The 24,636-nt window shown below is 31.5% G+C and overlaps 1 protein-coding gene across 7 annotated transcripts in view; it reads left to right on the top strand.

The window, feature by feature from the left end:
• The window catches only part of LOC136833651 (rootletin-like), a 330,434-nt gene that overhangs the window by 242,477 nt on the left and 63,321 nt on the right, over positions 1-24,636 (top strand). For all 7 annotated transcript variants that reach the window (XR_010851537.1, XM_067095794.1, XM_067095797.1 and 4 more), the window contains 6 exons: positions 6,341-6,553; positions 8,031-8,222; positions 10,482-10,633; positions 20,596-20,704; positions 21,520-21,756; positions 22,081-22,269. Coding sequence is in view for 6 of the 7 variants with exons in the window: in XM_067095794.1 (XP_066951895.1) it covers positions 6,341-6,553; positions 8,031-8,222; positions 10,482-10,633; positions 20,596-20,704; positions 21,520-21,756; positions 22,081-22,269 (1,092 nt within the window). In the remaining variant the exon portion in view is untranslated. The remainder of the gene's footprint in view (positions 1-6,340; positions 6,554-8,030; positions 8,223-10,481; positions 10,634-20,595; positions 20,705-21,519; positions 21,757-22,080; positions 22,270-24,636) is intronic.

Consider the following 24,636-nt stretch of genomic DNA (forward strand, 5'->3'; position numbering starts at 1 on the left):
TCGTAAGTAAGATGTCCAAAATGCAGGGGGCTTAACTTGTGGTACTACTGTGTTTAGCTTCCGGTTGCGATGGAATAATGACGCTGGAGTAGGGGCTCTTGCCTAATGAACTTGTTCCATGACATAGGGGCATGCTGCTCTCTCTCTCTCTCTCTCTCTCTCTCTCTCTCTCTCTCTCTCTCTCTCTCTCTCTCTTAAATGGTGACGTCAGTAGTGGGCCTTTTCTATGATGAACTTGTGCCATGACCTAGTGGCATGTGCTCTCTCTCTCTCTCTCTCTCTCTCTCTCTATTGGGCCTTTTGTTTAATGAACTTGTTCCATGACCTAGGGGCATGTTCTCTCTCTCTCTCTCTCTCTCTCTCTCTCTCTCTCTCTCTCTCTAAAAAGGTGGCGTCAGTAGTTGGTCTTTTGTTTAATGAACTTGTTCCATGACATAGGGGCATGTGCTCTCTCTCTCTCTCTCTCTCTCTCTCTCTCTCTCTCTCTCTCTCTCTCTCTCTCTCTCTCTCTCTCTCTCTCTCTCTTAAAATTAAAAGTTTGTCAGTAATGAATGAGATACCTGTGGGTGGCAGCTGAGGTTGAGAGAGAGAGAGAGAGAGAGAGAGAGAGAGAGAGAGAGCGAGCTTGGATGATTTGACCCCAATTAGCAGAGTACTAATCGCACAACAGCCTCTCTCTCTCTCTCTCTCTCTCTCTCTCTCTCTCTCTCTCTCTCTGAAAGCTGAAGTCAGTAGTGAATGAAATGCATGGTTTTATTTTCGAATGTGTGGGTGGAAGCTGAGAGAGAGAGAGAGAGAGAGAGAGAGAAAAAGTGGATGTTGTGCAGTCAGTACTCTGCTAATTGGAGTCGAACATTTAAGGTCTCTCTCTCTCTCTCTCTCTCTCTCTCTCTCTCTCTCTCTCTCTCTCTCTCTCTCTCTCTCTCTCTCTCCGTCACAACTATCAATCGACTTTTGGCGTGATGCAATCGCCTTGGGGTCCTTTTTGTACACTGAGAAATATTACATTAAAGTTATTAAAATTCTAATTCATGGTTGTGATCTTATTCACAAATATCTTTTGTACAATGTCTCATTGATCTCATTACTGCATGAGATAAGTGGCGTCACTTCCATTGGGTGCCATTTCGTGCGAGGGTCTTGTATTGTAACAACGTCATGTTGTTAGTCTTTGGTGGTTTCAACCTTAACGGATAAAATCAAAAGGTAATTATGTATATGTATGTATATATATATATATATATATATATATATATATATATATATTTATATATATATATATATGTATATAAATAATGTATATACAGTATATGTATACATATATATATGTGATAAAAATTTCATATATATATATATAAATATATATATATATATATATATATATATATATATATATATATATATATATATATATATATATATATATATATATATATAGTTTTGATAAAATCCCAGAGTTGGTTGGAATATTGGTTTTACCACTCTCAAAGGAGGGGTGGGCTAAGGTTTTGAAAGCAGATTCCATATAAAGACCAACTTGTTGAATGTTACTCTTTTGCATATATTTTTGTGAGATTAGCTCAGGTTGTTGAAAGTTTATTTGTGTTTTTTAATTTATATATATATATATATATATATATATATATATATATATATATATATATATATATATATATATATATATATATATATATATATATATATATAGTGTTTGTGTATTTTACGTAAATTTTATATAGTAATCATGCTACATTAAGTTATAAAGCTAGTGAAATATATTTTACTATAATGTATATTGAGTATTTTTCATTGTGTTTCCTATCAAAATGATTGACGTCTGGAAAGTATGCAACTTTGGAAAAGAATGCTAGAATTCGATATTAAAATGAATGGATTTATGTTACACCCGTACAGTACATGCCTTGTAAACAATAAATGGAAAAGGACTGGGCAATTATAGAAGTCACGTTAATTGCCAAGTTCCTGAAACTCAGCAGTGATGTTTATTTACATAAACAAATAGGAAGACATCCAAGGTATAATTGAATTGAACATCACCTGCGCATCAGCGCAGTACCTCAATCCCCGTTATTAATTTGATTGTGGTCTCGCGAGATCACTGTAAAATGTATTTGCGTCGTGTATGTTTTCATGTTGGGACAATTATGATTGTGGTTTTGGGGGGCATGTCTTCTGTGATTGCGTTTTGGTCCAATAAACAAAAAAAAAAAAAAAGGGTCGACACGCATACAGACACGGGATGGTTGCTGTAGTAAGTAGTAGACCTTGATGCTCGTGCACGCAAGAAGAATGTGGTGACGACATATTCAACTATCTGTTCCTGATAACCCGCACAAACAAACTTACAGACATAAAAGAGGAGAGTCCGGTCGAGACAGCTCAGTGTATCCTTAAACTCTGCGGTGATTGTTACCCCGTTTTCTCTGTCTCTCTCTCTCTCGACGGCGCTGACGCTAATTTGAGGGTAACTCTTTTCGCGACTTTTTCTCTTTGTGTGTGTGTGTTGTTTGTGTGTAAACTTCAAACTATAAATCATCCTATTTTCCCTCAGGGATTCATTCATTTAATTATGTAATTGACTTCTTAGGTAAACTCTGGTATGAAGAGAGAGGGAGAGTGTTATTGTTCAGTGGTTACCGTTGAGTAACAGTAGGCATACATTTTTAATATCGTCATGTTTATATATTATTTTCATAAACATAGTTCATTTTCACATAAATATTAATAATAACTTGTCATACTTTATTTTCAGTTATATCCCAATGATAACTGAAAGCATTTGATGGCAACAAAGTCAAAATAATGACTCCAAAAATTCTCGTGTCCTCGTGGGGAGATTACATAGACTTAGCAGCGACTGTAATATCAGACCAACTGCATTTTCTTTACCAGATGAACTTGTTTTTTCTAATGCCGAGGGATTTTTAAAAATTTTACTTTTGGTTTTTGTGTTCCTTTGGATTAGCCTTGCTTTCTTATTTGAAATGATTGACATAGTGGTGTTTTTGTACCTACTTGTACATGCTACGTAGTCAGTTGCACACTCGCAAACGTATACTTTCATATAAACGCAAACACGCACATGCGAATACTGATATATCCGTGTACTTGTACTTCAGTTATTATTGTTTTAGAATTTTATATATATATATATATATATATATATATATATATATATATATATATATATATATATATAATTTAGGTACAAGATAAAGTTTTCCATACTGTAAAGCTTAGAATATTAATAAAATTTTTTAGTAAATGTTAATAATGCATTAAATTATTCTACTATCAAAGAAATCTCCATGGACAACCCAACCAAAAATAAATTAGCAATAAGATTATATTGTGATTAGTGCTTCTTTTTAATAATTTTGTTTTAGTGGGAGCTAAATATGCTTTTTTGAGATTTACAGGGCATTGCGTTATTTTTAAAATGTTATTGGTTTCATGTGCACGTTTCAGGTAGTCAATTTTTCCATGTATTTTAGATGCATAAATATTTTTGAAATATTTGTTGATCTCTGCCCATTATCAGGAAGACGATGCATGTGAGATATATGATGGCTGCTTTTATTGCCATTGTTATCTTAATTTCTGTGATGGCTGCTTTTATTGTTGTTATCTTAATTTCTGTGATGGCTGCTTTTATTGTTGTTATCTTAATTTCTGTGATGGCTGCTTTTATTGTTGTTATCTTAATTTCTGTGATGGCTGCTTTTTTGCCATTGTTATCTTAATTTCTGTGATAATGCTTTTTGCCATTGTTATCTTAGTTTATGTGATGGCTGCTTTTTTGCCATTGTTATCTTAATTTCTGTGATGGCTGCTTTTTTGCCATTGTTATCTTAGTTTATGTGATGGCTGCTTTTATTGCCACAGTTATCTTAATTTCTGTGATGGCTGCTTTTATTGCCATTGTTATCTTAAATTCTGTGATGGCTGCTTTTGTTGCCATTATCATCTTAATTTCTGTGATGGCTGCTTTTATTGCCATTGTTATCTTAAATTCTGTGATGGCTGCTTTTGTTGCCATTGTTATCTTAATTTCTGTGATGGTTGCATTTATTGCCATTGTTATCTTAATTTCAGTGATAGCTGCTTTTGTTGCCATTGTTATCTTAATTTCTGTGGTGGTTGCATTTATTGCCATTGTTATCTTAATTTTGGTGATAGCTGCTTTTGTTGCCATTGTTATCGTAATTTCTGTGATGGCTGCTTTTAATGTCATTGCTAAATTTCTGTGATGGCTGCTTTTATTGCCATTGTTATCTTAGTTCATATGACAGTTCATTAGTTTTTAGAATGTTTTTTTTTTTTTGTCAGTGTTTGCCAGTGTCATTGTCAAAGTCCCTGTGACACTTATTTTTGTTGTCAGTGTTATCAGATTTTCCTCTGTAGCTGCTTTTATTTTTCCAGTGTGATTTTCCCTAATTCTTCCTCATGGCCTTGAGATTGAAGTTTTGCACTAGACTTTGTGCGCATTAGAGTATCTTGGTGACATGCATACGCCAAATAAGAAATTGAATATGACGCAGTACAGCTTTTTCTTCACATTTTATTGTGGTACTGTTTTTGCGTGTTGGCAGGAATTGATGGAATATTTGCAAGTGTGTCATGGGCTTTTTTTGTTGTAAATTATTCTAGAAGATCTGTGTTCAGTGGATACTGGATTAGTGTTTTTTATGTTTTTTGCTTTTGTTTTACCCTTATTTTTAGTCTTCTGTAAAAGAAAACTATTGTGCCGGCTTTGTCTGTCCATCCACACTTTATTCTGTTCGCACTTTTTCTGTCCACCCTCAGATCTTAAAAACCACTGATTCTAGAGGGCTGCAAATTGGTATGTTGATCATCCACCCTCAAATCATCAAACATACCAAATTGCAGCCCTTTAGCCTCAGTAGTTTTTATTTTATTTATGATTAAAGTTAGCCATAATCATGCTTCTGGCAACGATATAGGAAAGGTCACCACAGGGCAGTGGTTAAAGTTTCATGGGGTGCGGCTCACACAGCATTATACCGAGAACACTGAAATATAGATCTATTTTCAGTGGACTTGATTATACACTGTAGGAGCTGTACAGAAAACTTGATTGCGCTGAAGAAACAACGGCGCATTTTTTACTTGTTAACTTTGTCATTATTACTATTAACAATGTTATAATTTTACTCAGTACATTCTGTGAAAAAATTAAATAGTTTGGAAATGTATAATGAATAGTACTAAATAAAAAAACTATTTCTTGAAAAATCACAACGAGTAAACAGACAAAATTAACTGAAAGTGAATAAATAATCAAAGAGAATTTTCTTTCATTATATGTTCAAGCAAGCAATCACGAATCCAAGACCAGAATAATGCTGCTAAGTGAATTTTCTTTTGTTGTTATACTTCTAGATACAGTGGATCTAACAAAACAGTACAGTAGTACAAAGTTTTTATTTCATTTATGGTACAGTTTCCATACAGTGTCTTTTTTTTTGTTTACATGGTAAGCACCACTTAGACCATTTTAATTTCAAGAGACCTTATAGTTGATGATATGTCTTGGTGTTAATATTTGCCTGATTCATACTGTTGTAGGATTACTGAGATTTCTGTCCAGTCTTGATGCAATTAGACAGCCTTAGGAAGGAAAAATAAACTTGTTTTTCATACTGTTATAGTCAATAGTCATTGACTTTACCATTAGCATTGTGTCCAGGTGTTTTATCGTGATTAGGATTGCTTTCTTATTCATTTGTACTCTTCTGATTTTATGAAGCATATATATATATATATATATATATATATATATATATATATATATATATATATATATATATATATATATATATATATATATATATATATATATATATATATATATATATACACTGTACATATTATTGTTACATGAGGAAAGAGAAGTAACTTTTTCTTATTGTGTTTCTTTATTCTTTGGATGGTCACAGGGCAAACTTTCAGCTGGAAATTAGAGTAAGCTTATATTTAAGCTGTGTATTCTGATCTAGTGAGTATATTTGCAATTTTAAAAAGGTTAAGGATTTGAACATGTAAAAGGTAAGAATATTATGATAGCTGGATCTATAGTACTGTATCATCAAGTTTTGAAACTGCATGTTTGAAAAATTTTCTTTTTTTAAAAAAGATTTGAAGAAATCCAGTTGTACGAGTATTCTTAAGGTAAAATAACACCAGTCTTTAAATTCTTGGAATTTTCCATAACTGTTTTTGTCGGATGTGACTGATATTAAAATCACTTTGCATAGATGTCACTCTTGTTGAAGAAATGTCTTTTTCTTTCTTTCAGCAATTCAACAAATATTATATATCGGAACACAAAAACTTACTTGACCTTTGGCGAGAAATAGGGTCTGTGAAGCGCACCTTCTCCGAGGTGAAACACCTGACCTCCCGCGACCTGACAGAATTGCGAGGTGACTTCGACCGTTATTCTCATCTCCTCTTGTCTGCCTGCCAGTCAGCTCACTCCAACATGAGTATCATACCCACAGGAGATAAGGTATGTCTGGTTATGTAGCCAACGCTGGTTTGTTTTGATATTCATGATTCATAGGAGTTGTGTTCATTATATATTAGTTATTCATAAATGAAGTTTCTTAAGTAAAATATAATTATCCTTAAAGATTTTCTTTTTAAATCTGTGTCACTTGTTTAGTGCCATGACTCCAGTTCTATTTTCGGAGCACGAATTTGGCTACCTGCCGTGGTGGTTGTCTTCTCTGCTAGAGGTTCCTTTCCTCTGAACTTGCGTAGCCTTTTGTCTAATCTGTTGATCTCCATGATTATCTTTCCAATCGATCTTGAATACTTTTCTCACAGCTCGGATCTTGAGAACAAATCTTTATGGAAATCCTGGGTCTCCAGTGCAGTTTCTGCTTATTTCTCAATGGAGTTATATAAAATATCTTGATTCTGCGTGATGATAATGTAATGTGATCTCTCAATGGTTACTTCAGAATTGTTTGGAGAAATCACTAGTTCAGATTTCTAAGTCTTCTTAAAAAAAATTTTTTTTTCTGATGTAATCTCTTATTTTCTTTGTAACAGGTCAAAAGATTCATAGCAGACTTTCATATCTCTGTTTAGTTATTGCAATCATATTTAAAGTATTTCATTATTTATCTCCCCCCCTTGACAAGATTAGGTCAAAGGCAACTAGGCAACTGGTTTAATCACTGTTCCCACCCTCCCCACTAATCTAATTCCTTTACTTTTGTCTGCAAGGTCCCTTCAACTTTTTTTCCTTTGATTTATGTGTTCCCCAGTATTGCAAAAGATTGTCCTTTGCTTTTGAGGAAGTCCTTTTTATTTCTTTGTCTTGTTTCCGTCAGACCTGGGATAGTGTACGCCATTGTATGTTTTAAAAATAGTACAATATTGATGAAGACCAACTACAGTATTATACCCTGTTTTTCCTTTTGTAGGATAGCTATTATCATTTGAAAGGGTACTGGGGAATGGAAACTAATAATGAAGAGTGTAAATATTAATGAGACTTTATCCCTAACTCTCCTTATTCCCATTGACTTTTGTTACTGTTTAGCTAGGTTGATCATGTAATATGCATCTAGAGGTGTTGTATCTTAATAATTTAGTTGAGGTATTTAACAATCTGAAGTTTAGTTGGATTCATCCTTTAAATCATCAAATGCTGGATGATGTTTAAAAACTGAATTGTTAGTTTAAAGCAATAACTACAAAAGACTTTCCTGAAATTTTTGTTACATTTTTCATAGAATAAGTTTTAGTTTACATTTAAGAAGTTTTATTATATCATGTTATTATTAACTTTTCATTACATGCCATTAGCTTTTGGATTACTCTTGTATGAAATTCATGGTTTATTACTGTAATTCTGACATCTCATCAGGTATTGTAGATAATAATAGTATTGCTGAAATGTCAGTAATAAACATTTCAGTAACACTGATTGAAAAGCAGAAGTAATTTATTGTATTTTCTATTCATCCAAACAGGATGAATATGTGGTTGCTAATCCATCAGATTTGTGGGGTCGCATCCAAGAATGCGAGAGGTCACAGGTCCGTGCCGAAACGGAGAAGACCAACCTCAAGGAAAAAATTAATGAACTTAATTCGAGAATAGCCGAACTTAACAACGGTTTGAGGGACAAGGAAAGAACAATAACAGAACTTAATAAAAAATTGGTGAGTTGTGTTTCATTTCTCTCTGAGTCTTTTTGAAGTTTATCTTTTTTGCTTTGCTAATACATTACTCCCAGATTTCGTGTTAAGATATCTTAGTATATCTTGATATGGTGTAGTAAAAAACAAAAGTTTGATCCTTACACTGCAGTCTAGAATTTTGTAACTCAAACTTGAGATAATTATAGCTTTATTATCAATATTGATCAATATTGTTATTAATTTCTTAAAATTTGTTTTTCCCATTGTGGTTTTTTCATTTTGTAGTCTTTATTACAAATTAATTTGTTGGTACATGTAAATGGGAAAGCTCTAAGCACCAACCCATGTGTATTAAATCATCTCAGGCTGTTTTGCTCTGGGTTTCATCGTTAATTTCATAGAAAAGATATGTTTGCAAAAATTTAATAACCTTAAAAGGTATCTCTGATACAATACATAAATCAGTCATATGTCAGAGGATTAGAAAGGAATTTCTTGTAAGAATAACTGCATTTGAGACTGTGTATGTTGTGCAATTATTCTTTTTGACTGGTATTAGGCATAGTGTATTTCAAAATATCCATAATAGATTTCAATAAGATTGTTTTTCTATCTTTGGTATTAGAATGCATCAGATGAGTGACATTATTATATATCAAGGAAAATTTAAAATGGATTGTTACAGTAGTTAATGTTTCATGTTAATTTATACTGTTTCTCATTCATGTCCTCATCTGTAAATAATTTTCTGTTTTGATAGTGTAGCAGCTGCTTGTCTTCAGGGCTCCATAAGACAGACTTAAATGCTTTTCTAATATGGCAAAAGATTCTTGCAAAATTATCTTTACCAAAACAGCTTTACAGCTATGATTTTTAACTGATTCCTTTCATGAGAAATAGTCTTGAACATTTTCCCAATCCATTAGCAGGAGTTCAGGTTTTAGATTAATTGTCCTCTTATTTTCATTATACTAATTTGATGAAATATATCAGTAGCTAAAAAGAATATTTTTTAGGATCAGATATGCTTAAAAATTGCTTATTGGGTGAAATTAAATTTAAGTTCTTATTACCAAATAAGATAATTTGTTAATATGGTGCCAGTGGCTTTATTATACCATCATACCACCAATTAATGGTTTATTTTTTCTATAATCATTACAGTATTATCATTATATTATTAGTATTGGTATTATTTAGGAGGAAGATCCCTGTAAGTAGGCTTCATCACAAAAATTACTGCATCAGCAAATTTGATCTAACATTTCATCTTATCCAATTTTATTATTCCTTTTTCTGTGAGCCATAAATGATTCACGAGTTAACATATTTTCATCAGGATATTCACAGAGGGTAAAGATGTTATTGGGTATTTTTTTTTTTTTTTCATCTACACAAAAGCACACTAAGCAAGGTTACTATGGGTGTTAATTCTTCGTTCTTATGCAAGACAAGATCATAGTGAATGCATTGTATACAGTACAGTGGATTACTGATGGGCCAAGAGAATGTTTATGTGGCACTGCTGAACAAAATTGTTAAGTATAAAGTGGGCATAGTAGTCTCTTCTATGACAACTTTTGTTTTTTTGTTGAAGGTAAATTTGTAAATAATCTTTTGCTTTTTCAGTTGAAGGTTGGTATATTTGTATTAATATATATATCCATAATCTTCTATATATATATGTATGTATGTATGTATGTATAACTGAATCACGAAAAATATGGAACATGGATTTTATCTTTATATATATTATATATATATATATATATATATATATATATATATATATATATATATATATATATATATATATATATATATATATATATATATATATATATATATATACATATATATATACATATATATATATATATATATATATATCATATATATATATATATATATATATATATATATATATATATATATATATATATATATATATATATATATATATATATATATATATATATATATATATATATATATATATATATATATATCTTAGTTTGTATGTCAAGGATGACAGTGGGATTTTATATCACATGGTCCATAATCTTTTGGATTGCTTGAAAAGTTTATATGTTAAACTTAATGTTATTTATATATATATATATATATATATATATATATATATATATATATATATGTATATATATATATATATATATATATATATATATATATATATATATATATATATATATATATATATATATATATATATATATATATATTACATGTTATTGCTGATTTGATTTCTTACGTATGAAGGATGAAGGCATGTCAGAAGCGGAGATTCAGGAGACACTGAGGGAGAAGGTGCGCACATTAGAAGCATACATGGTTGATATCGCACAGACCGTCATCAAGGATTCTGAGCAGAGCACTGGTGATGCAGATGGCAAGACTCCTTCAGCTTTCAGGTACTACCATAAACATTCTTCTTACTTTCAGTCTTTCAGTGTATTATTTTGCATATACCTTTTTTTGTTGTAAATAGTTGCGATGAAGTCCTAGTAGAAATATGTGTTTGGGTTGCTTGCAGATTAACATATCTGTTATCTATGTAAGTTTGTATCCGTGTGTTTCTAAAGAATTTTTAGAAAATACTGTTTTATCCATACTGTTCTTAACATACTGTCACTGATACTGAACTACCAGTAGTTTACATTATTTTAGTTTGATTCAATAATATAAGACTACTGAATGTGACATAAGTATGCTTTTGCTGTTTTAAACGTAAAATCTGAATCAGACTTCATTTTGATTTCCTCTTTTGACAGTATGATATCATAGGAGTATGAAAAAGAGATATCTTTTTTCTAATTCATTAGGAAAAATTGTCATTACCAGAAAATGTATTGAAAGAAAGTATTAAGTAATGTTCCATTTGTTTCTTTGCCTGTGGAATTGCAATGAGTATGATTTAATGCAGGATTTCATTACTACTGACTTGAGTTCTGGATAAATTTTCCATGAATATTTATGGTGCTTTAGTGATCATAATATTGCCGTTTTAGTGTGGTGTGATGTTAAATAGGGAAAAATAGACTTCAGATATCAGTATAGCAAATACTGAGTGGTTTTCTAGTTAGAATGACTGAGATATCATACATTTCAACGTAATGAAATAAAATAGTTTTCCAGGCAAAGCCCTATTTTCATTTTTGTGATTGACTTTGCTGAAAGTAAAGCCTTCTCATATTTATAAATAGATATAGTATGTACTTTGTGGTCATTTGAAAAGCTGAAATAAACCTCCCCACCAAAAAAAAAAAAAAAAAAAAAAATTGCAAAAACATGTGTCAAAGAATTTATCATGAGGTCCTCACAAATAAAGGGAGAGGCAAGGGTTTCATGATAGCCTGTTCCATTCAAGATCTACAGTATACAAGGAATAGCTACTTGTTCCTTGGACATTTACTTGTGGTGTTACTTGATCATTGTGTACTTTATTGAAATGTTTTCTTTTTTGTGAATACTGATAGAAAAGTCTTTTTATTGCTAGTTTAGCCCAAGACAGTATAAAGTAGGATGAATATTCAAGAGTGATTTGAGTTCAGTCAGTTTAAGTAATGATGATTATCTCTGTAAAAGGCGGAAGAATATGGAAATTAAAGGAACCAGAAAACATAAGTAACCTCAGAACTGGATCTCTGTTCAAAAGGTGAAGAATATAGAAAATATAGAGGAATCAGACGACATAAGTAAGTCTCAGAGCAGGAGGAAAACAGACAAGAAAGTCTGACCAGTTACTACACTGTTGACCTTGATGTGGTAAAATTATGAGGTGTAAAAGCTAGGTGCTTTGTACATATCACTTAGAAACAGACAGTAGACTCATTTCTGTCCCCCTAAAGCTTCTTGTCTTCTTCTTTTCTTCTTCTTGAAATATATGAGTATGGTGTTAGAGCATGAATGTTCTTCTTCTTTGAAAAGCTTCTTCTTCACTTCTTCTAAGATGGGAGTTTTCTTCTTCTTCTTCTTCTTCTTCTTCTTCTTCTTCTTCTTCTTCTTCTTCTTCTTCTTCTTCTTCTTCTTCTTCTTCTTCTTCTTCTTCTTCTTTTCATAACAAAAGACATGTTGTATAACTATTTGTCCCCTTATTTTAGTTGCTAAACTTCATGACCAAAACCCTGGTAGTTCCAAAGCCAAGAGTGCTGATTCAATTCCCTCAGAAAGGAAACGTGTTGAACACTACAGATTCAATTAAGGGAGCATTCTAATGGTATAAACATTCACTTCAGTCACCATGTAAAATTTCTTGAATAATACAGAAAGAAGAAGGGTATTATTTTTCATTATTCATTTCCACATTCTCATTTGAATAAACTCCAGTTACACTCTTAGGCATTTGGGTATTTTTCGCCTGTCAGATTCTTTTTAATTAATCATAGGTGTTTGGTTTTATAGCACTGCTTTCATAAAATTTTTTGCATTAAATATATATGATGCTTGTCTTCAAACCATTCAAAGTCTAGGATAACTGGGAAATTAAATAAATGTTGTTTTTTATGAAAAGAAACATAAATTATTAGAGTTTTATCTATGCATTCAGGTGTTCTTCAGAATTTTGTAAATGGAAGCAAAGTAACAGAAGTTCAATTTATTAATTTGAAGTATATTGAAGGAAACGTTTGAGTGGCTTAAGAAATGTGGCAGAGTTGTAGATTCATGGTGTTTCATTTACACTGTACATGTACAGTTCTTACATTTTACAGCTGCACTCTTATTTTTGATTGACGACCTTATAGTCACACTTTCCTTTCCTCTTTAAAAAGTATAAAATTGAAGTTAGCAAACATTAGTTTGGTTTAATGAATGCTCTGATATCAGTGTAGGAAATCTTTCTACTCTGCTGATTATGTTTTGCTGTCTTTTGCATTGGAAAGTCTGGAGGAAGGGTTGAGGTTAGTACTTTTTTCATTATTTTTTTTTATTTTGATTCTAATACTGTATATGAGTAAAGCAAGGGATACATTTTCAGTTGCCTATCTTGTTTTGTATAGATAGTTTTAGTGACCTAATGGAAAGGCTTAACATATCATAGTTTATAAATATGCTTTATGAGAGAAGCATAGAATTTCTTGTTATCTTTCCTAAAGTTGATGGATGACATGTTGCATGTTTTTGCTGTTTTAAAGTATTTTAAGTGTGATTGAAGGACTGTACATAAGAGTAATTTGTACAAATGTGTACACTGAGATAAGTATGCTTATGAGACATCTGGAATACTGTATAGTTTTTGCAGTTACAGTATTAACCACTCTTTAAATTTATTAATAGCTACATGATTAAATATCTTATAGAAGATTAATTCACATAGATGAGAATTATATATTATTTACTTTAAAAATTATTAATTTTTTACTATGTTACTCTACAGGCTCATTTTTACATCACCTAAATAAAATTACTGTAAAAATCTTAATTCTAGTGATTCTTTGAGAAATTCACATAAGTCTAACTAAATTGCCATTAAGTTTGCATGTAAACTGGTGCATTAGAATGATAGAACGTGATTTGTGTACAGAAAGAAAATTAGACATGAACAGAATAAAATAAACTGTCTTGTAAATCTTGGAAACTTTCCTTCCAGTTTCCCAAAGTGTGTCTTTGTCTTTATTTGTATCTATTATCCGAGTATTAAATTCTGTATAATATTATGTATTAGTTGATAATTAAAAAAGCAAATACAGTAGTAGTTTTCTCACTACAGGTATTTTGAAATACAGTATGTGGCATATTAACTACTTTTCTATGATAAAAACTTCAAGATGTCTTCGTAGCTCTCCAAAAAGTTATGGAAAACATGAATGTATTCTAAGAGCACAAAAAGCCTTATCAGATTTGTTTATATCAATACTGTTTTATTTTGTGTTTGTCCACAAAGAATTTATTTTGTTGTAAAACCTGTAGCCTACTCATCTGTTGAAATGAGTCTGAGGTACTTAGTTTCAGTGTAGAATAGGATTTTAGAAGAATGTATAATCCATACAGCATTAGTGCAGAATAGTGTGATATAACAGACATAATTGATACAAACTGGAAAATACAGTACATAGATTGTGTTGTAGAAAATCATCATCTTTTGAAAATTTTTGTTGCAATATAGTTGAACCAAATTAGTTCAAGCATTGCTGAAATATGCAGTTATTAAATGAATAAAGATTTTTGAAAAATTGGCTTAATGAAAAATAAATAAATTTTAGTCTTTAAAAGTTCTAGTAACCAGTTTGTAATTTTTGCATTCACTGTAATTTCCTGCCAGATGTTGTATTGAGTGGTTTAAAAATCCTGTCACTTCTTGATGAATGCTGTAGCTACTGAGCGTGGATTGTTAATGAAGGATGACACGGGTAATAAAGAGCTTCTATGAAAAAATTCACTTGTATTGCAAATTTAAAAAATTTACTGGATTAGCTGTTTGAGATCAGTCATGGTGTTCTCCATCTTCAGACTTGGTTTATTATAATTTATTTATCCAAGAATAATATTGTGGGATACTACAAGACATGGCAGAGAGAATGTTTTTAAAAAATCTCTTTAAAAGAGTTTTTTGCATACTTAACACTGATTGTAGTTTAGAACTAGACTTTGCTGTTGTGTTTTTGTTGACCTGCTATTACATAAAATGAACAATACAAACTGCAGTAGTTGTTTTTTCATATGTAACAAGAACTAAACATAACCTATTTAGTAAAACTTTGTAATTTCTAAAATGGAGAGAGAGCATTACTGTATTCCTTAAAATCTAAATTGGAGAGATCTGATGCAAACATTATTGCTTCTAAGTCTCATTAAAAGAATTTAACACCATTGCACACAAAATTCATGAGAGGTCAATATCTGGGGTCGTTAAATAGGAAATTGGGATACTGCGCAAGAAAATGATTGTTTTTGATTGTATAGTAAAATACAGTACAGTATCTTAGTGTACAAAATTTGCTGTGACAGATTACTGATGCCTCAGTTTCTATAGAAATTGTAGTGGAATTTATCAATGTACTGTACATTGATTTACGTTGGTTCATTGGAAGAAAAACACTTGGTCAGTAAAACTAGTTAACCCTTAAAAACTCTGTTTAAAAAGTGTCTGCCGTTATTTTGCGTTAAGTTAACACGTCAATTGGAAATTTTTTTTTTTTTTTTTTTTTTTCCAAAAAAATCACAGCACGCTTAGTTTTTAAGATTAAGAATTTTTGGCTCCTTTCTTTGTCATTGCCTGAAGTTTAGTATGCAACCATCAGAAATGAAAAAAATATCATTATCATATATAAATATTGAAATATATGATATTTTCATATATAATTGTAAAAATCGTGCTGTGAGCAAAATGGTTAAAGCTAATGAGTTATTTTTTTTCTTTGTTTTTGCATGATTTTGGTATATAACAAATTGTAAAACGATCAAAGCAACACAGAGAAAATATTATCACAAAATGATGCTTGAATTCATAACACGCGGCCGAAAAAGTTTTTTCAAAAATTCACCATGAATCAAAATATTGTGCTAGAGACTTCCCGTTTGTTGCAAAATGAAGGTAATTGATTGAATATTACTAGACTGTATTTTTAGCTTAAATTGCAGTTTTCGACCATTTCGGTCGAGTTAAAGATCTGGTCGAAAATCATGATTTATATGAAAATATTTCAAAACTGATAAAAGTTACAACTATGAATTATATTTTGTTGTATTCTACATGAAATTGCACACATTTTCATATATAAAACTTTATGTATTGCACTATTAGAAAAATGGTCATTACGACAAAGTGACGAAAGAATTTCTGAGATTTTCGGAGTTACGTTAAATAGGAAAAAGTTTTTTTTAAATTCACCATAAATCGAAATATTGTGATAGAGACTTCCAATTTGTTGCAAAATGAAAAATGATTGAATATTACTAGAATGTAAGAGTTTTAGCTATTGCATTTTTCGAAATTTCGGTCGAGTCAAAGTTGACAGGTTGAAATTTTGGCTTATCGGGATTTATATGAAAATATTTCCAAACTGATAAAAGCTACAACCATGCGTTGTTTTTGTTGTATTTTACAGAAATTGCGCACATTTTCATATATAAAACTTTATGTAACGGCTAATATAAAACTGCAAACATTAGTGACAAAAGAATTTCTGAGATGTTCGCCAGTTACAGGACATAAGGAAAAGTTTTTTAAAAATTCACCATAAATCGAAATATTGTGCTAGAGACTTCCAATTTGTTGCAAAATGAAGGTAAATGATTGAATATTACTAGAATGTAAGAGTTTTAGCTTACAATTGCGTTTTTCGACCATTTTGGTCGAAAAACACTTTGTCCGAGTAATGTCCACTCGTCACCCGACAGACAATTTTAGTCGACTTACGATACGTCCAGTCGGCGTTTAAGGGTTAATAGACAGGTAATGTCAGTGTTTTATTTAAAAAAGTGTCAAAATAAGAGATAACTTAATTTGTCAGGAATCATTTATTTTGGATAATTAATGCTAATTTTGGGTAGTTAGTGATTTTTTATTTGTATGCTTAAGAGTTTTACAGATTTACATTTGTTGTCTAATTTTTTTCTGGCACAGTGACTTACAGTAGTTGTTTTGTAGGCACCTTTTGAGAGCTTTGTGACTATCATGCAATATCATCTATAAATCTTGCCTATATTAAATTGTTTTTGGTTAATTACTGCAAATATTTGGTAGGGAAATACTACATAATTTTACATCAAGCATTTAACCCAATTTAATTGGGTCCAAACTTTTAACATCCTTATAACTGGAGAACTGCTTTACCACTGAGATCCAGGAACCACTGAAGAAGACATCTAGGTCAAGGTACTGACACTGCTCACAGGTGTTGTTGATACTGTACTAAAATATACCATTGTAAGTTGATACAATATATAGAAATTATGGAATACTTAAAGAAACGATATATAGAAGTTATGGAATACTTAAAGAAGTATGGGTACAGTGATCTGGAGAATGAAAATGTTGAATGTTTTTGGATTAACAGTTATTGCTTAGATTACTATGCATACACATATAACATCTTTGCATCCGTAATCATACAAAATGTGTCATAGGGTTTGCTTCTGAATCAATATGATACGTATAGCATCTCATTTTTTTGAACAGGATATGCTCAAGAGTTGTTACTAACAATTATGCAAAGAAAATTTTTTCTGAGGGTCATTACTAATACGTATTGTAAGTGCACTTGTGTTTAGTGTAAGAAGAAGGGTTAAGTTTTGGTCTGCAAGAATGTTATATTGAGTCACCCTTGAATAAAGTAAGTTCCATGTATTTGTACATGGCATTAAACAAATAATTTGTACTTTTTATTTTAGTACTCCTCTCTTCTTTTTCATTCCTTTTTATCAAATGTTCAGGGAGAGTTTAAGGCTATACTAACTAGTTGAAAGAAAATACATATAGTTTATGCAAAATTTTATTTTGCATAAACTATATGTATAGTTGCAGTCATTGTCACACCTTTTGCTGTTAGCTATAACATAAATGAGATCTTGTTCATATATCTTTCTCTGTAAATTCTGAAGCATGATTTCTTTTCTAAATAGTAGGTACTCTGGTGTATGTACATTGTTGCCATTTTGACCCCTTTCACAGATCTCGCGTAAATTCATTGTTTAAAAGCATTTACCAGCTCATCCCATTGCGAAGAGTAGTAACCACCCCCAGTCCTCAAAATTATACACTTATTTACTTAACATTTATTGCTAATAAATTATACCCTGTACAGAGTATTAACTGAGCCTCACATTTGCAAAAACAGTACTGTGTATAATTCTCTTCTTTTTTTATTGCTATGGATTTCACTAGGCATAATCTGCTGATAACTCCTTTTCTGTCTTATAAATGTACACCCTCTCTGCTAGTCTATGAATAATCTATTTTTTTATCTGTGATATATATACAGTATAGGTGTTTACTTGTCTGACACATTGCTGTGCTTACTATTCTTTCCAATCCCCTTCTCTTTTTAACAAGTCTGTTTCTTATGTATATAGCTTCTTCATAACAGGTTGTTGTCAAAAGAATGTTTGAGTTCTTTCTCCCTTTCCTCTTCCCTGCCTTCTCCTTCATCTTCAGCAGTAGCCCATGTTACAAAATTTAAAAGTAAAATTGCAGTATGGGTAACTAAATCAGAGACAGCCTTTTGAACCATTTTCTATGTTTTAGAATCATACCCATTCATTGCTGTGGTAGTCTTGGATAAAAGTTGGAAGATCTAATGATTTCCTATGTTTATATTAGCTATCAGTAATTAAATGTCAAGAATAAAGTTACTTACTGAATGGGTTGAATATCAACATTTCAGCAGGACTAGAAAGCACCAGGTGGCCTTTGACCGTCCTGTAATTAATGTGTTGAGTTTATTCTGGCATGTATTTAAAAGATGCCATAATAGGAGAATGCTCTTTAGATTCTCTTCAGCTGCCTTGGATGTCTATCATTTTACCGTTTTCAGAACAAAAAGCAAGTTTGGTGAAAAGTCAGTATGGTGGGCATTGGGAAGGGGAACACTTTGTTCGTAAAATGCCCAGTAAGTTGTCACTTTTCATCGATAGGAAGTAGAGGAAATACTGTATGAAGGATGTAGCTAATTTCTTGCTGTGAGTCTCGATTCAGTGAAATATTTAAATTTTGTTCTCCTGAAGTAATGCTGCATTACTTTTAATTTGGTTGTAAATTCTTTCTGAAAGATTTTTAAAGGAAAATTAGAGCTGGGTACCATAGCAAATAGATTTAATTCATGAGTGGAACGGACCATTCTACAGTACAGTACTTTATACTGTATTTAGACTGTGCCTGTTCAAATGAATGTGTTGAGTATTGTGTGTTATAGAGGTGGCTTATGCTGAATTTGTATTTTTTTTATTAACATTTAGGGAAATCCTGTGTTGTACAAGAATAAGAATATGAGTCTCATGGGCTCTGAGATTAATTGTAAGTCATATGGATATTGGTATGGGGCTAACGAAGAATGCCTTCTGTAATTATTAACAAATAATTCTCTTTAGTTTCTGTAATTCTTTATGAGTGTTTTATTGTGATTATTTTATTTTATATATAGTGAAAAGATTTTGTTACAAAATCCAAGAATTCAGTCCTTCCCTGTAACTTTTTAGGGTCAGTTTTAAGAGCTTTTCAAGTTCTTCATTGGTGGAGCAACTACAGTTTTGTAAAAAAAAAAAAAATGTGCACACTGCAGGAATTATCTTTGTTTGTTTGTACCTTTGCAATAAGATGAACAGTTTTTCTTTCTTTTAAAGACAGATAAAACATAGTGACAAGGGTCTGGCTATGGGTGGATTCTCATGGGACAGATATTTTATAAGAATCAGAGAGGTCATGTTAGAAGTATGCAGTCCAGAGGTACTTTACTAAGCCATGTATAGTTGTGTGGTTTATTTTCTTTTATTTTTTCATTGAGTTTTTAAATACTTTTATTTTGACAATACTGTCATTAACTGCTACAGTGACTCATGAAGCAGTACATATTTGTGTGCAGTGTTTAGCCAAAGATTCCTCACTTTATAAATTTATATCCTACAAAGTACATGATTCAGTAAAACTGATTTTTAGGGGAAAAGTTTTACTATTTTTTACTTAATTCTATCTGACATTCCTTGTGCCAGTTTTTGTTAAATGTGTACCTCATTGCTTTTTTTCATGTTATAAATAATTTTAATGTTTTATACTCATATAGTATTGACAATGCATAATACAGTTCTGCACAGGACATCCAAGACCATTATAATAATTATCGTTTTAATAGTTTAGAATCTGATTACAGCAAATCAAAGACCACTGTAATGTGAGAAAATAATTGCAATACATGTTTATGGCTTGAAAAAACCACACAAATTGGCAGAATAGTAATTTTTTTATCTCAATTTCAGTTGGTCCCCCTTTTTCAGGGATTGATTCAGGACTTTAAAGTTTAAATATGCAGTACAGTAGATGGTTTTCATTTACTTCAGAAAGGTTTTACCCTTGTATTGAATATTCATAAATATGCCCTGGTAAAATTACATGGTAAGACAAAGCCATTAAATTATTTTAACCATGTCTCTGTAGAATGGAGAAGTTGTTTGTAGTCATGTATTTTAATGTATGTAATTAGATGTAGCATTGTTCATAGCAACAATAAAACAAGGACTGTATATGAACGGTTTTCACTATTAATATGAGATGAATTTACATTTTCATATATTATGACATTCATAGCCATTATTTGCTTTTGATACACTTGTGGTGTTACAATTTCACATATTGTTTTTACATTTGTTATTCATATTCTTGTAATTTGGAGTTTTACAGCTGGAGCATTAATCTGTAAATGTTGTAATTCCTTTTCCACTCCAGAATTGTACGAGATTCAGACCAGGGTATAGCACCAGATTTACCTCAGAGTACTGTGTCTGCTGTACGAACAGCTCTCTCAAATCGTCACATTCAGATTCACGAGCTACAGGTTTGTGTTATAAGTAATTTCTTTTTATCCTTATTTGTTCTTGAAGTCAATATTATCTGGCTTTTTTTTTTTTGAGAATGCATATTTTATCTCTTTGATTCTTATCTCTAAAAGGCTTTTTAACTTCAGCAGCATACCTGGTTTGTTGTATAGAACCTTGTTTATGTCGTCTTTTCAAGAACCCTTTGACTTCATTGTAATCGATATAGGATTTAAGGAATTGATTTGTAATCAGGTACAATGAGGAGTTCTTAAATAAAATTGTTCTTCCCACACTTACCACAAAGCTAACAGCCTAATCCCTCAGTAAAGTATCCAGTGGCTATGTGAATAAGTGGGGAACATTTTGAGGCAGTTCCTTCCAATTTGTCATCTTTGACCTCAGTCTTGTCTTAAAGCTGTTCAGCTGACATCCACTACTAAGAACTCTAAACCCTTGTGGGAAATAGAAAATTAGTAACAATAGTAAAATACAAGTTAAAAATTAGATAATTCTTTTTCTTGAAAATTAATTTTTATGATTCCGTATGGTTTCATTTTATTTATATAATATTACTTAGGTACTTTTGTTTGTTTGTTTTGCATTATTCTTATATTTTTGGAGTGGTGCTTGCATTTGCTGTTAGTAAATTTAATAGGTGGAAATGAATATTGTTGTAAAAAAAATTCAACTTCCTTGATTGATATTTATTACTATAAACAGGGAGCATCTTATATATTTTTTTATATACAAAGTTACAGTACAGTTGTTACATTTTTTGTTGAATAATGTGGCAATGATTATGCTTTACTCTTCTGTCTTTTATTGAGAGTAGCTGAAGTTGACATCATCCAAAGAACAATTGGCTGCTCTTCGTAAACAATATGAAGTCGCAGAGTCAGCACAGCGATCCCTTGAAGGAACCATTCTTGAACTTCATGATGAAATGGAAGCCCTCGGAAGACAAAAGGAAGAAATAGCCAGAGAAAAAGATAGACTCTGTGAGGATTTGGATGCAGTAACAGCTGAAAAAAGTACTTTAGAAAAAACAAAGCAAACTCTCAAAACCCAGGTGGGCCATTGCAGAAACTAGTAGTCCCTCACTTCTCATAGATAACGTAAAGTACCAAGTAATGTTGCAGAGTGAAGTAATAGCATATATCATTTATAGAATACGCTGTGATTACATATTTTAGACATTGGGTCTCTGAAGTGTTTTTTGATATATTAAAATATTAGCTTGATGACAATGGTTTCCTGAAGTGTTTTTTGATATATTAAAATATTAGCTCGATGACAATGGTTTCCTGAAGTGTTTTTTGATATATTAAAATATTAGCTCGATGACAATGGTTTGCTGAAGTGTTTTTTGATATATTAAAATATTACCCTTTAGTTGGAGGCTGCTGAAGAAGAAACAGAGCGGCGAGCCCGTCAAGTAACAGAATTGGAAAAGGAGAAGGCAGCTCTTGGTGAAGAACGCTCATACCTTAATTCAAAACTGATGAGAGAAAAAGAAGAGGTCCAGAAGCATGTAAATACCATCACAATTCTAAACACAGAACTCTCCAGTGTTCAACATCAGGTAAAGTACTTCATTTGCTTAGGAGTTGTTTTTTATTAAAATTTTGTTTGAATACTGTATAGTGTCTTACTTCACTGTGAAGTAATTAACTGTCAGACAAGTTTGATAGATTCAGGTATTGTATAGTGATGAATACCCTATACAGTATTGTAATGGAGATTTTTTACACTTATGTAGACTAGGTGGAGTTTTTACACTTTTGTAGAGTAGGTATGAGGATATTTCTATGGAAATGTTGCAAAATTTTGTTAGATTTATTTCCTTACAATATACTACAACATTGCTTTGAACGATTATTATACCTAATAACAAGAGCCTGTTCAAAAAAATTGGTCAGGCACTCTTAAATTCAAATTGGTTATACATTTATACCTTTTTGGCACTCATATCATTATTTCACTCCATTTGCATTTCAACAAATAAATCATGCTGAATATTTCTTGAAAAAATCTAAGAACTATTTAGAAATCTTCATGGTCTACGTCACCATGATGCATAAGATATTCTAGCTAGACATTTCAGTTTTGATTTGGCTTATGTTCCAAATTCAGCATTAATTGTTGAGGGAGAAAGTAACACTTAACTCCATCACAAGCATGGTAGTTTCAGTTGCTTTACATTATAACCATTAGTTACAATGTAAAGCATGATCATAATTAATTAGAATATCTCAGGGCTGCTCACAAACATTCCTTCACAAAAGCAAAGATGATTTCATGTCTTTGAACAAGTGTAGCTATGTCATGAGAGTTATGTTTCTGTACTCTTCAAAGTGAGCCCTCTTAATAAGTGTATAGTTATTGCACTGCACACTAAAAGATAATTAAGATGGATTTTTTGTGAATTTATTGTTGTATGCTTATGGCAGCTGAAAAAATGTACACCAGGTAAAATTCATATTTCATCATCATTGTCTGCTTTCTTTTCTTTTTTTTTAAGAATACTAACTTGTTTATTTATTGTTTTTTAAAACTGTTTCCGTTGTTAAAAAAATGTTAAGCTTGTCCAGTATCTATTGCACAACCTTTTATTATCTTGATAACAAACCCATAACTTATAAAAGCCATTCATTAGTCATAGAGTGTTTCCCATACGAACCTACATAGGAAGAAGAATGCAGCCTTCAATAGGTGAGTGTTTACCATCACTGAAAAGTGTAGTGGGTCTCAGTGATCAACACAGCTTACTCATCATATTCTTATTTATGTGCAGACTTAGTTTATCAGACTAGTTAAGATTTGTTACAGGTTGTTTTACATTTTACTTAATTGCCCTTCTTCCTGCCCACCTTTCCAGTTTTTAGAAGCTTGTGTCATGAAGAATGAGTTGGATTGACAGCTGAAACTTACTGGACATTATGGTGCAGGTGTACTACTTGCCTGCTTTTCTCACTGATCTTCTTCTTCTTCTTCTTCCTTTGAAGAGACTTTCTGGGAAACATTTTTTGACACATAAATGGCTTTATGAATTATGGGGTTTTGTTAAGAAAATAATCAAACTTGTCTTTAAACAAAATTGCCTTGTTTCATTAATTGGATTTTATCTTCTGTTTTATCTTAAATCACTATTAGTAGAGATGCCCTTTATTTTTCATTTTTAAAATGGGACATGATAATGATGATGTATTTGTTTATCTCCTGAAACTTAGTCTTCAAGTGTCTTATGAGACATCCCTGTGATTTGGTATGTTATTGGGCCAAGACCATAATATTTGGTTTATTTCCTTCTGAATAATATCTTTAGTAGGATAATTATAGTCAGTAATAAACCTAGGATTCACAAAACTGCAGATTTGGGCACAAAGTAAAAGTCCTTTTCAAAAGAGAAAGAAACTATATCCAGATCTCTACCTAGAAACCAAGAATCCCAACAGGCAGTACATTATCCTGATATTCAAACTTAGTTGGGATCATGAAGGCACCCTGGAAAATAAATGTTGCTCTCACTTTGGAGAAGTTGTTCTTCACATGACCACAGCTGTTTCATATTCTTTTGTAAATGTAGATACCAAGAGCTTATAGGTAAAATTTATTTCATACATCTGATAAGACATTTAGTAATTCTGTCTAGATGTTTCATTCATACTAGCAATATTACATGGATGTGGTGTGGCTGTTCATGTTGGAAATTGACTGACTGCTCTGGCCAAATATCTGTTGTTTCAACATCCAATTTGTGGCTTGAAATTAAGCTAATTGTAAACATAGGCTTAAAGGGGTTTTAGAAAAATAACAAAATTAAGACAAATTGTTGTCTTGTAAATGCAATCTGTTATCTTGCTAGAGCTTGCTAGGCAGACCAAACAGTGGCAAGACTGGACAAGATTTGGGAGATTACATAGACTGACATTGCATCCAAAAGTAAGGT

The sequence above is a fragment of the Macrobrachium rosenbergii genome, chromosome 52 (assembly GCF_040412425.1).
Source record: "Macrobrachium rosenbergii isolate ZJJX-2024 chromosome 52, ASM4041242v1, whole genome shotgun sequence".
Taxonomy (NCBI): Eukaryota; Metazoa; Arthropoda; class Malacostraca; order Decapoda; family Palaemonidae; genus Macrobrachium; species Macrobrachium rosenbergii.